This window comes from Cetorhinus maximus, chromosome 11, assembly GCF_964194155.1.
Source record: "Cetorhinus maximus chromosome 11, sCetMax3.hap1.1, whole genome shotgun sequence".
NCBI lineage: Eukaryota > Metazoa > Chordata > Chondrichthyes > Lamniformes > Cetorhinidae > Cetorhinus > Cetorhinus maximus.
Window position 1 is genome coordinate 84816623 of NC_135889.1, and position 12025 is coordinate 84828647.

Sequence of the window (12025 nt, forward strand, 5' to 3'; positions counted from 1 at the left end):
GCCCTGGCGGAACCCAAACTGGGCATCAGTGAACAGCTTATTGCTAAGCAAGTGCCACTTGATAGCACTGTTGTTGACCCGTTCCATTACTTTACTGATGATGGAGAGTAGACTTTTGAGGCAATAATTGGCCGGGTTGAATTTGTCCTGCTTTTTGTGTACAGGACATACCTGGGCAATTTTCCACATAGCCAGGTAGATGCCTGTGTTGTAGCTGTACTGGAACAGCTTGGCTTGGGGCACGACAAGTTCTGGAGCCCAAGTCTTCAGTACTATTGCCAGAATGTTGTCAGGGCCCATAGCCTTTTCAGTATCCAGTGTCTTCAGCCGTTTCTTGATATCACGTGGAGTGAATTAAATTGGCCGAAGACTGGCAGCTGTGATGCTAGGGACCAAAAGAGGAGGCCGAGATGGATCATCCACTCGGCACTTCTGGCTGAAGATTGTTGCGAATGCTTCAGCCTTATCTTTTGCACTGCTGTGCTGGGCTCCTCCATCATTGAGGATGGGGATATTTGTGGAGCCACCTCCTCCAATGAGTTGTTTAATTGTCCACCACTATTCATGACTGGATGTGGCAGGACTGCAGAACTTAGATCTGATCTGTTGGCTGTGGGATTGCTTAGCTCTGACTATCACTTGCTGCTTATGCTGTTTGGCAACAAGTAATCCTGTTTTATAGCTTCACCAGGTTGACACCTCATTTTTAGGTATGCCTGGTGCTGCTCTTGGCATGCCCTCCTGCACTCTTCTTTGAACCAGGGCTGATCCCCTGGCTTGATTGTAATGGTAGAGTGGGGGATGTGCCAGGCCATGAGGTTACAGATTGTGTTCTAGTACAATTCTGCTGCTGCTGATGGCCCACAGTTCCTCATGGATGCCCAGTCTTGAGTTTGAAATTTATCCAATTTAGCACAGTGACAGTGCCACAAAACACGATGGAGGGTATCCTCAACGTGATGGCGGGACTTCGTCTCCACAATGACTGTACGGTGGTCACTCCTACCGATTCTGTCAGGACAGATGCATCTGCGGCAGGCAGATTGGTGAGACTGAGGTCAAGTATGTTTTTCCCTCTTGGTTCCCTCACTACCTACCACAGTCCCAGCCTAGCAGCTATGTCATTTAGGACTTGGCCAGCAGTGCTGCTACTGAGCCACTCGTGGTGATGGACATTGGAGTCCCCTACCCAGAGAACATTCTGTGCCCTTGCTGCCCTTAGTGCTTCCTCCAAGTGATGTTCAACACTGGTTCATCAGCTGAGGGAGGACGGTATGTGGTAATCAGCAGGAGGTTTCTTTGCCCACGTTAGACCTGATTCCATGAGACTTCATGAGGTCCGGAGTCGATGTTGAGGACTCCCAGGGCGACTCCCTCCCGACTGTATACCACTCTGCCGCCACCTCTGCTGAATCTGTCCTGCCGGTGGGACAGGACATACCCAGGGATAGTGATGGTGGAGTCTGGGACATAATGATACCATGAGGATGACTGTCAGGCTGTTGCTTGACTAGTCTATGAGACAGCTCTCCCATCTGGCACTAGCCCCCAGATATTAGTAAGGAGGACTTTGCAGGATCGACAGGATTGTGCTTGCTGTTGTCACTTCCGGTGCCTAGGTTGATGCCTGGTGGTCCTATTCATTCCTATTTTGTGCCTTTGTAGCAGCGGGTTTGTTACAACTGAGTGGCTTGCTAGAGTTAGAATCAACCACATTGCAGTGGGTCTGGGTCTGGGTCTGGAGGCCATGTAGTATCACATGTAGGCCAGACCAGGTAAGGACGACAGATTTTCTTCCCTAAAGGGGCATTAGTGAATGGATTAACAATCGACAATTGTACTTTTAATTCCAGATTTTTAATCGAATTCAAAGTCCACCATCTGCCGTGGCGGGATTCGAACCCGGGTCCCCAGAGCATTACCCTGGGTCTCTGGATTACTAGTCCAGCAACCACTTTGCCTGCGGGGGAGGCGATGGCGTAGAGCCCAGGCGGCCTTTGCATTTATCGTGAAACCTCATCCAATGGCGGGATGAGGTTTCATGAAGTGTTTATAAATTGAATGAAAGTTTTCATTAAAGTTCATTGACATATCCCAGCTCATGTGACACTGTCAGATAAGGGGACATGTCTTAAACACTTCTTTTCTTTATTAAAATTTTTACAAATTAAACTAATTCCCTCAGGGAGATTTCTGCGCATGCGCAGAAGAGTGCATGCCTCGGCTCAGCTTACTTCACCTGCCCGCCCACACGGAGTGCTCTGCGCTTCCAGGTGCGTGTCACACTGGGCGGGCCTTAATTGGCCCGCCCAAACCCCTGACGGGGAGAAAATTCTCCCCGTGGAGTTAGTTGAGGTGAAATCATAGATGCCTTTGAGGAGAAGCTGGATTATTACTTGAGGAAGAGAGGAAAAGAAGTATATGCACATAGGGTTAGATGAAGTAGGTTCATATCAAGCATAAACTCCAGCACGGAGTCAGTAGGGTGGAATAACCTCTTTCAGTGCTGTAAATACTATGTAGTTTACCATTCATTATCACATTTTTATCATGCAGATTTTAAATGACACCTTGGCAGCATATATCTTAATTTTAAAAAATTCATTCATGGGATGAGGACGCCGCTGGCTAGGCCAGCATTTATTGCCCATCCCTAATTGCCCTTGAGAAGGTGGTGGTGAGCTGCCTTCTTGAACCGCTGCAGTCCACGTGGTGTACGTACACCCACAGTACTGTATACTAATGCAAAAATACAGGTTAACATTAAACCAGGTATAGTGGTTATTAAACTGTTAGTCATAAGTGTTATTTCTGTTGATCTATCTGGAAATGGGGAAAAAAAGTAAAATTTAATTGAAATGTAGTGTAGTTAAAAGTATGCTTAATTCTAAATGTCAATAAGCTGCCTGACCAAGGTAGATGAGAATTTTTAAATAGAGCTATGCACAGGGCAAACAGCAGAAAATAAAGTCTAGCACAGCTAAGTATTAGAGTGAGAATTTGTAGAAAAGTGTATCATAATAAACTTGTTAAAAATAAAAGTAGCCTCTATTAAAAGAAAATATTTATAAAGCAACTCAGGAAATCCAAAGCACTTTACAAATAAATAACTAATATTTCAATGTAGGAAACATGGCAGCTAATTTGCGCACAGCAAGATCCCACATACAGCAATGGAATATGTGACCACCTCATCAGTTTTAGGTGTTGTTGAGAGATTAAGGTTGACTAGGACACCGATAAAATGTCTCTACTCTTTGTGGAATAGTGCCGTTGGATCTTTTATGCTCACTTAAGATAAGTGGAGCCTGTTTAATATCTGATTGAAATGACAGTGTAGTACTTGCTTCCTTACAACCTAGAGTCTAGATTATCTGTTGGAACTTGAAAACTCAGCCTTCTGCCACAGATGAAAAAGTGATACCACTGACCTAAGACTGACGCCAATTGGAATTTGTTTTTTAAAACTATGTGGGATTTCTGTCAGCAGTGTCTCAGTAATCGAAAGCATTCTTTAATATAGATCATGCCAAACTCTGCTTCCTATTGTCCTAGACCAATGTTATTGTGAAGCTAAAGATTTTACTGAAAGCAGTACAAAACGCAAGGTTATATTATGATTGATTGCACACTGAAATGTAAAAGGGCACTGGGAGGATTGCTTTTACCCTATCTATAAATCAAGTGAACTCTATAGTTGACATATAAGGCATATGATGGCCTTAGATTGAGTTTGCTGCAGTTAAAGAAAGCCATTTTTAACGGGGTGTTGCCTTCAATATAAACTTACTCTTAAATAAAGTCACCTGTGTTTGTACTACATATTTTGCTTAGGACATTTAATTTTAATTTTTTTAAAGCATAATCACTAAATTGGAAGAACATGAAGAATTCTTTCCAGCATTCTACACCGTTTTTCAGGACTTGCTGCAGATATTGGGTAAGAACTACTCCATTATTTTATCAATTTTTCTTTAAGTGTAGGTTTTCTTGTGGAATTCAAATCCAGATAATTGGCTAATGCTTGTATTGTAGGCATTTTAATTTAACCACGTATATGCCATAGCAATGTAATTTTCCAACTTTTTGGAGGAATGTTTTTTTCTTTTATGGGATGTGGGTGTCGCTGACTAGGCCAGCATTTTATTGCCCATCCCTAATTGAGAAGATGGTGAGCTGCCACCTTGAACTGCTGCAGTCTATGTGGTGTAGGCACACCTACAGTGCTGTTAGGGAGGAAGTTCCAGGATTTTAACCCAGTGACAGTGAAGGAATGGCGATATAGTTCCAAGTCAGGATGGTGTGTGGCTTGGAGAGGAACTTACTGGTAGTGGTGTTCCCATGCATCTGCTGCCCTTGTCCTTCTTGGTGGTAGAGGTCACTGGTTTGGAAGGTGCTGTTGAAGAATCCTTTGTGCGTTGCTGTAGTGCATCTTGCAGATTGTACACACTGGTGCCACTGTGCATAGGTGGTGGAGGGAGTAAATGTTGAAGGCGGTGAATGGGGTGTCAGTCTTACTTTATTTTGTCCTGGATGGTGTTGAGCGTTGTTGGAGCTGTACTCATCCAGTCAGGTGGAGAGTATTCCGTTACATTCCTGACTTGTGCCTTTGTAGAACGTGGGGACAGGCTTTGGGGAGTCAGGAGGTGAGTTACCCTCCACAGAATTCCCAGCCCCTTGCCTGCTCTTGTAGCCACAGTATGTATATGGCTGGTCCAGTTCAGTTTCTGGTCAATTGTGACCCCCAGGATGTTGACGGTGTTTAAATATTTGTTGGGATTAACACTTTTCTCTATTCAAAATTGTGCTATGCTCTATGTAACCTCACTCCTTTTGTTTCAGAGATAGACAGTATGGATCATATTTTACCAGCAGTCTGTGCACTAAAGCTGAAAACCAGATAACAGACCTCAGAATTCCATGCAATTCTACTGGAAGTATTTGCCAGCTGGTGCTTATGCAAATGTTTATTTTTGCAATACTGTACATTTTATCTATTTATAATCTGTATGAATTTCTATTTTTGGATATCCTTCAATTAAATTTATTTAAAATATCTTAAGCTAGTGAAGCATTCTTGCCAACATATACATGGATTTTCATTTATAGTTGGATATTTTTTCCATCAGGGTGCGCCCCTATGGGGACACCATTGCTTTACAGTATTATCTTCCAGTAGCTGAAAATTCTGCATAATTATAAATCTTCAGGATATGTGGCTAGTCATTGAAACTAGACTTCTATAAAAAGGGGAAAATATTCACTGATAGGTTCTAGAAAACACCCAGAAGTACATGGGACTAAAACAGCAAAAATCTACTTTCTTTTACATTTATAATGTTCATTTCTGGGTTGGTGAGCACTACAACTTTTAAAGCTGAGTCTTTTATTCCACTGTTGCAGATGGATTATGCATTTCTAACAGTTGAGTAGCATAATCTAAACTTCTAAACTTCTGTAGATGTATTCGTCAAGTAGTACTTGCTTTAAGATTGTTGTTTCATGTGAGGTAAAGAAACTAGTAAGACTCACTGGTAATGAGATCTTTTTATGCTAAGAACATATGAACTGAACATATGAACTGTACCTTTTCATCAATCTAACAATGAAGTTTCACACCGAATTTATCTTGCCTGCTGAAACTTTCCTTGGAGACTGTGTTGTTCGTGAAAACTGTCCCTATATGCAAAAACAAGTACAACGTTCACCATAGGCCATGATATTTAATGATGCAGGATTTTCAAGGGTGGGGAAGTTGTAGAAAATTTGAATGGGTTATAACACTAATTTCTCAATGTGGAATTTAATGACTGGTTCCATGAACAATAACAAATGGCTTAGAACATCTTTGATATTTAGGCTGTTTGTTTGATTACATTTTAGTGACTAATGATGCATGGAAAGTTAGGTCTTTATCTTAAAATCTATTAAGTGCCAGGACACTACACCAAGTAAACACAGTTCTTCATATGAAATCAATTTTATTTACAACTGCTAAAAAATAGCAAATCATAATTCAGTAGCTATGCTCTGTTCTTGAGCATTTTCTTTAAAGCATTGTACACTAACCAACATCACATGACATTTACAAATGTAAACACTTGATAAAAATAGACCTGTTTTCCTTAATATAAGTGTTAACTGGCAATATTTGGCTCATTCTTACAACAATTAAAAATGTTGCAATCTCTTCTTTTAAAAATTATTTTTAATAATAACCAATTAATGTGAATCATGAACATGACTCACTATTTTGATACCAAATTATTTAAGCCCCATAATTAAAAGTACCTAGTATAAAGTTGGTTTTTTGGCCAAGAAATGTGCTTAAAAATAAAAACTGACTAAACTAAAAGCAAAAGTTAAATAGAATCCGGTAAAAATATACATTAAAATTAACACACACAAACAGAATTTATCCAGTGTACTTGTACAAATCGAACAATCTTGTGTCTGGAAAATATATTTCAAGCTGACATCAAGATTTTTAACATTGTTCTTTCAGAACTTTAAATACAAGGAAACATTTGAATAGTATTGAACTGAACAGTAATCTGAAGAGTACTAATGAACTCAGTACAAGTAAGCATGAAAGCCATGATGAGATTCAGTTATCGCACATGCAACTAAGTTATGAGTTTTCTCAAAATTTTCTTCCAAAAGTGCAATTTTGCAGGCTTCGCAAGACAAATCAGAATATTTTGAGTGAGAGAGATGAAACTGGAGGGGGGAATCTGGGTCCATGTACACATTACTAAAACTACTGCATGGGTACAAAAAGGCTAATGGAATGTTGGCCTTGATTTTAAATGGGATAGAATATAATTGGCCATTCAGTCCCTCAAGCCTGTTCTACCATTCAGTTGGGTCATGGCTGATTTGTACTTCAGCTCAATTTATCTGGTTTTGATCTCCGTCCCTTTATGCCGATTAAATCATTTGTAACATCTCAATTAGATAAAATAAGTTATGTTTCAGTTGTACAGAGTCTTGATTGGTCCCCATCTTTAGTATTGTGCACAGCTTTGGGTGCTGCACCTTGAACGATCACTGTACTTCTAAATCCAAACTCTCATTGAACAGGACAATACTGGCACTTCAAGGACTAATCTGAGAATTGGTCGCATAAACTTTGATTTATGCAATTTGCAAGGTTAAGTGATGATTTAGTTGAAGTCTTTAAAAAAGATCTGATGGTTTGCATACAGAAAAACTGTTTCTTTTCGAACATGGAGGCATCATAATCTTAAAATTAGAGCTAGGCCATTTAGGGCTGAAATCTGGAAGCAGATTCCACAGAATAGTGTAAATGTAGAATTCTCCCTCAGAAGGCTTTCGTACTGGGTTAATTGAAATTTTCAAGACTGAGATCAACATTTTTTAAGGTAAGGTTGCCAAGGATATGGATCAAAGGCAAGTAAATGGAATTAAAGTACAGATTTGCTATGATCTAATTGAATGGAGAAGTGTGCCCATGGGGGTGGGCAGCCAATGATCTAATTTAATGGGGAAAATGTGCTCAAGGGCCTACTGTTTCTTTATAATCCTATATCATCAAATAGGCTTTAGCTATTCCGATGTATTCAGATTAATTTGTAAAATTCCTCACCATTGGCTGTGATTAGAGCACTTGGCTTGATGAAAGAATCGACACTTGGGCATTTGGTTTTAAGAAATTTAGGCATACATGCAGTTCCCTCTAATATAATGGGGTTCCTTGTCATTAAAAGAAATTAACTGCAAGTGTATTCAGTGATTTAACATGAAAATAACAAGATCTTTCTTCAAACAAAACAATTTAAAAAAATCAAACGAGCCTCTGGATGAATAGCATTAAAGGTTTTTTGTTGCTTTTCTTGGCAATCCATCATTGGTCAGTTCATACCTATGGAGGCAACAAAAGGAAAATATCAATAAGGTATTAGAGGAAATAAACATTTTCCACTTGTATACAATATTCCACATGACAAATATTAATCAAAGAGAAGTTTGTTAAAGCCATAGTTATAAGAGTTCACAGCAAAAGAGCAGTTACAGTAAACAGTAAGTTTTGTGGATGCAGTAAAAGATTATGTGCCACAGGGTTACAATAATTAGCTTTTAATTATTGTGCACTACGCTGGAGACCATGGGAAAAATATTTCGGAAGGGTATTGGAAATCTTGAACTCCATTTTCTTCTCCACCCACCCAGCCCAGCAAGGTTACTTGAAAATTTCCTGGAACATCCTGCAGGTACCATGCCCTAAGAGGGCTTTGGCAATCATGGACTTCCATTGGATTGGTCCACGATTATGCTTGGCAAATTACTACAGTGATTTACCATTGCCTTCTGCAGTATGGCTGAGTGTCAGCTGTGGCTCAGTTCATAGCACCCTCGCCTTTGAATCAGAGGGTTGTGGGTTCATGTCCCACTCCCGGAAACCAAGAATTGTGATTGTACTCGAAAGAGTTGCAATCTGTGACTGTTGATAACTCGAAAGAGTTTCAGACCATGAACTCTGCAGTATGGCTGACCAGCAAACTCTCCTGCTCCTACTGCCTGCCATCAGGTGTATTAGAAGGATTCGCAGGTTGATAACCAACCTGTTTGGTACGTTATGAATGCACCTTTCTTGGCCATCAGGTCCTGGGGCGGGACTTGAACCTGGAGCTACTAGCCCCAGAGGCAGGGATGCTACCCACTGCGCCACAAGACCTTAATTTCCTGGAACCAATGCTGGTAAATGGAGTTAAGAAAAATGATCTCGCTAAATGATGTACACTTGAATCTCAATGGCTTATTTCTGTTCCAATATTTTCTTTTCTACTGTAAAAAGGCAATGAATATTAGTTACATACCATTGTTCCTTTGAAGAAACCAGATTTATACCTTGAAGAATCAGTGGAAATCAGTGTACAATGGTTGTAAATGTCAACAGAATATGTTTTCCACGATCTAATGATCAATGAGACTGAGAAAACAGTCCAGGTTTCCTGGTTCATCAATTGCAGAGAGACACAGAAACCCAGATTGTTCATGTATACGTCCCATAAACCAACTAAAGGATAGTAAAAAGCCATATAATATATTATTCTGCACTTTTGTTGGCATTTGGGAGGGGGGGAGTTGGTGGGGCAGGGCAAAAATAGGTGGGTCATCTTGAATTAAAAATAGTTGATTTTTCTGTTTAAAGTCCTTGAAGTGACACTTGATAAGGAATCTGGAATTTATCTCTATCTTGTTAAACTAAACAGAATACAATTATGCTCTTAAATGTTTCAACTGTGTGTGCGCATGTGTATAATCTTCTTTAAAATGTTATTTACCTTGGTATCTATACACAAAGAAGGAATACACCTTACCATTCTGTAAAACCTTGGCTTAAGTTATCATTTGGGATGTCAATCAATACCTTCAATAAAAGAAAAGTTAATAAATTGGAGTATAATCTACAGTTCTTTAAGAAATGCTATCAATGTAGTACTTCATTATGTGCATACTGAAAACCTATTCCTTTTTAGGGATACAGCAATGATAATGACAATAAATGCACCACAGAGACATTTGGAGTTTTTTTCCCCTATAACTGTACTAAAGTTATCATGGAAAGATGAATCCTAGCATGAATATTTCTGCAATAAAGTTGAAACAATTAAAAAAATGAGTCACATGGAAAACAGTGCTCCAGTCATCAGATCTGTAGGGTTTCTCGCTTAGAGCCTTGGGAGGAAGGGGGCTGATGGGAGGAATTGCAATGGGGATAGCTTGGGTTCCAACTTCTGTTCGCTATTCAGTGACCCCTGCCAATAACTGCAAGAGAACAGGGGCATTAGGCTTTGCTGCAAGTAGCACCCATCTCCTCATTCAAATATTGTAGTTTGCCAAAAAAATACTCGGGGCTGGATTTTCATCCTCGGTTCTAGAACTGCGAGTTGGGCCATTTCCTGACATTGCGTGTCTGACTTCTAAAGGTCAGCCCATTCATCTGGTAATTTGTATCAGTCAGGTGTGGGCTGCCGCCGCCTCTCGAGGTGGCAATGAAGGCAGGTAGATGATGAGGCCAGCAGATTACAAAGCGGGGCTTTGGCTCAGTTAGGGCCTCACTGCCCCCTTCTCCCCCACATGCATCCTCCATACCCACACCCAATATTCACTAGGTACAGAACTCATGAGCCATATAATAACACTTACAAGTCTTTTAAATGCTCATGAAATTTTTTAAAAATCAGGCTCTTTGAAAAAAAATTGACCCAATTATTATCATGTCAAACACAGCCAGTGAAATCCCCATTAATAAACCTTTAGGCAAAAAAGACTAATGGAGTCAGCCCAGAATGGGGTGGTTTACACAGCTGCACAGGGGACCTCTAGCTTTGTTACATTGACAGTTTAATGAAATTATAAAAATCTGCTCTTGAAGTGTTTTTTTTCAATGCCTGTGTGTTTATTTGAACAAGACTAAAAGGTATCAAGTGGATTAAAGATTTCTTCAACGGGGCTTTCACTGGCTGTGTTTGATAGTTTTATGAGAATGAAGGAAGTATTTTTTCCAAGGGAATGTTTAGTTCACAGTATCACTGTGTCTTTACTGTGCAGAAGGAGGCCATTCGGCCCATCGAGTCTGCACTGGCTCTCAGAGCATTCCACCTAGTCCCACTCCCCTGCCTTATTCCTGTAACCTTGCACATCCTCTCTTTTCACGTAGCAATCCAATTCCCTTTTGGACACCTCAATCGAACCTGCCTCCACCACCCTTTCAGGAGGCTTGTTTCAGACTCCAACTATCTTCTAGGTGAATAAATTTTCCTCACATCACATTTACTCCTTTTGCCAATTATTTTGAATCTGTACCCTCTAGTTCTTCAAGTTCTTTTGAGTGGGAACAGTTTCTCATTATTTACCCTGTCCATATCCCTCAGGATCTTGAATACCTGAGGGAAATCCTTATGAAATTAAAAAAAAACTTGCCAGTGTTATTATATGGCTCATGGTTCAGTACTTAGTAGGTACTGGAAGAGTGCTTCAAAGGCTCAGCAGATGTCAGGACATTTAATTAATGTGACGATCAAACCCCAGGATCATCTACATGCATTCATATCTAATTGTCCATAATGTGGGTTGCAGAAGAGGACTTCATCCATTGGTGAAAAGATGCTAATACATCTGAACCCTTACGCAGTGCTAGTCAATGTAATGGTCTCTTACCTTTTAATGACAGAGCCCTATGATCAATCACTGCATTGAAGACAAACTTAAAGCCATAAAAAAGCCTTAAACACATACCTTAAAATAAACTTAACATAGATCATTTAAACATCTTTTAAACATAACTGTCAAAAAGTTCCAGGCTAGGGTTCCCCATGGGGGAAGTTGTGAACCACATCTCTTGCAAAAGCTGACTGACACCATCAAATTTGCAAGGGGTCTAAAATGTCCATTCCTGCAAAGGAGCTGGCAAGGTCGGGAATGCAGCATGTGGGCTTACTCCCCACATCCTTATCCTCCGCTGGCAAACAGTAATGTGAGTGGGAATCCTGGAATCTGGTCCCCCCATTATTTTTAAAGCCCTTCTACCTCTTCTACACAGATGGAGGCAAGAAAATCCAGCCCTCAGATTGAAAAATAACCATCTGCATGGGGTTCATGACAGCTGTTAGCATCTGTGGAACCATCAAATATGAGCTACTACTTTCTTGGTAGAAAGAATAATAATAGGGGAAGATGTCAATAGCCATAAAAATAGGATTTTTCAACATTTAATTCTCCAAAATTTCTTGTACAATTTAGCAACACAACATTGGGTTTCCTTTTACCAAAAAAGTTCATTATACCACAGTTGCTAGCAGTCATATTTTGTCATTTGCTATGTCAAATCTGATTTGATTAAGTTGCATGATAAAACCAAAATTATGCACAGAACACTAAATTATTCTAATTGCACTAACTGGACAACTAAGCTTAATTAGCAGTTGATGCAAAATATTGATCATTTTGCCGTTTCCAAACCATATGTATATTCTTGGCAGTGAACAACTGCTCATGT

General features: G+C 40.0%; 2 protein-coding genes across 9 annotated transcripts in view; one reads left to right on the top strand and one right to left on the bottom strand.

Annotated features, from left to right (window-relative positions):
• Window positions 1–5062, top strand: part of cep70 (centrosomal protein 70) — a 64920-nt gene extending 59858 nt beyond the window's left edge. For all 7 annotated transcript variants that reach the window (XM_078552393.1, XM_078552392.1, XM_078552391.1 and 4 more), the window contains 2 exons: window positions 3861–3940; window positions 4843–5062. In XM_078552393.1, the coding sequence (XP_078408519.1) occupies window positions 3861–3940; window positions 4843–4904 (142 nt within the window). In that variant the 3' untranslated portion in view covers window positions 4905–5062. The remainder of the gene's footprint in view (window positions 1–3860; window positions 3941–4842) is intronic.
• An 899-nt stretch (window positions 5063–5961) lies between these two features.
• Window positions 5962–12025, bottom strand: part of LOC144686755 (extended synaptotagmin-3-like) — a 130505-nt gene continuing 124441 nt past the window's right edge. For both annotated transcript variants that reach the window (XM_078552390.1, XM_078552389.1), the window contains 2 exons: window positions 9345–9394; window positions 5962–7885 (listed from right to left, as the gene is read on the bottom strand). In XM_078552390.1, coding sequence (XP_078408516.1) covers window positions 7834–7885; window positions 9345–9394 — 102 coding nt within the window. In that variant the 3' untranslated portion in view covers window positions 5962–7833. The remainder of the gene's footprint in view (window positions 7886–9344; window positions 9395–12025) is intronic.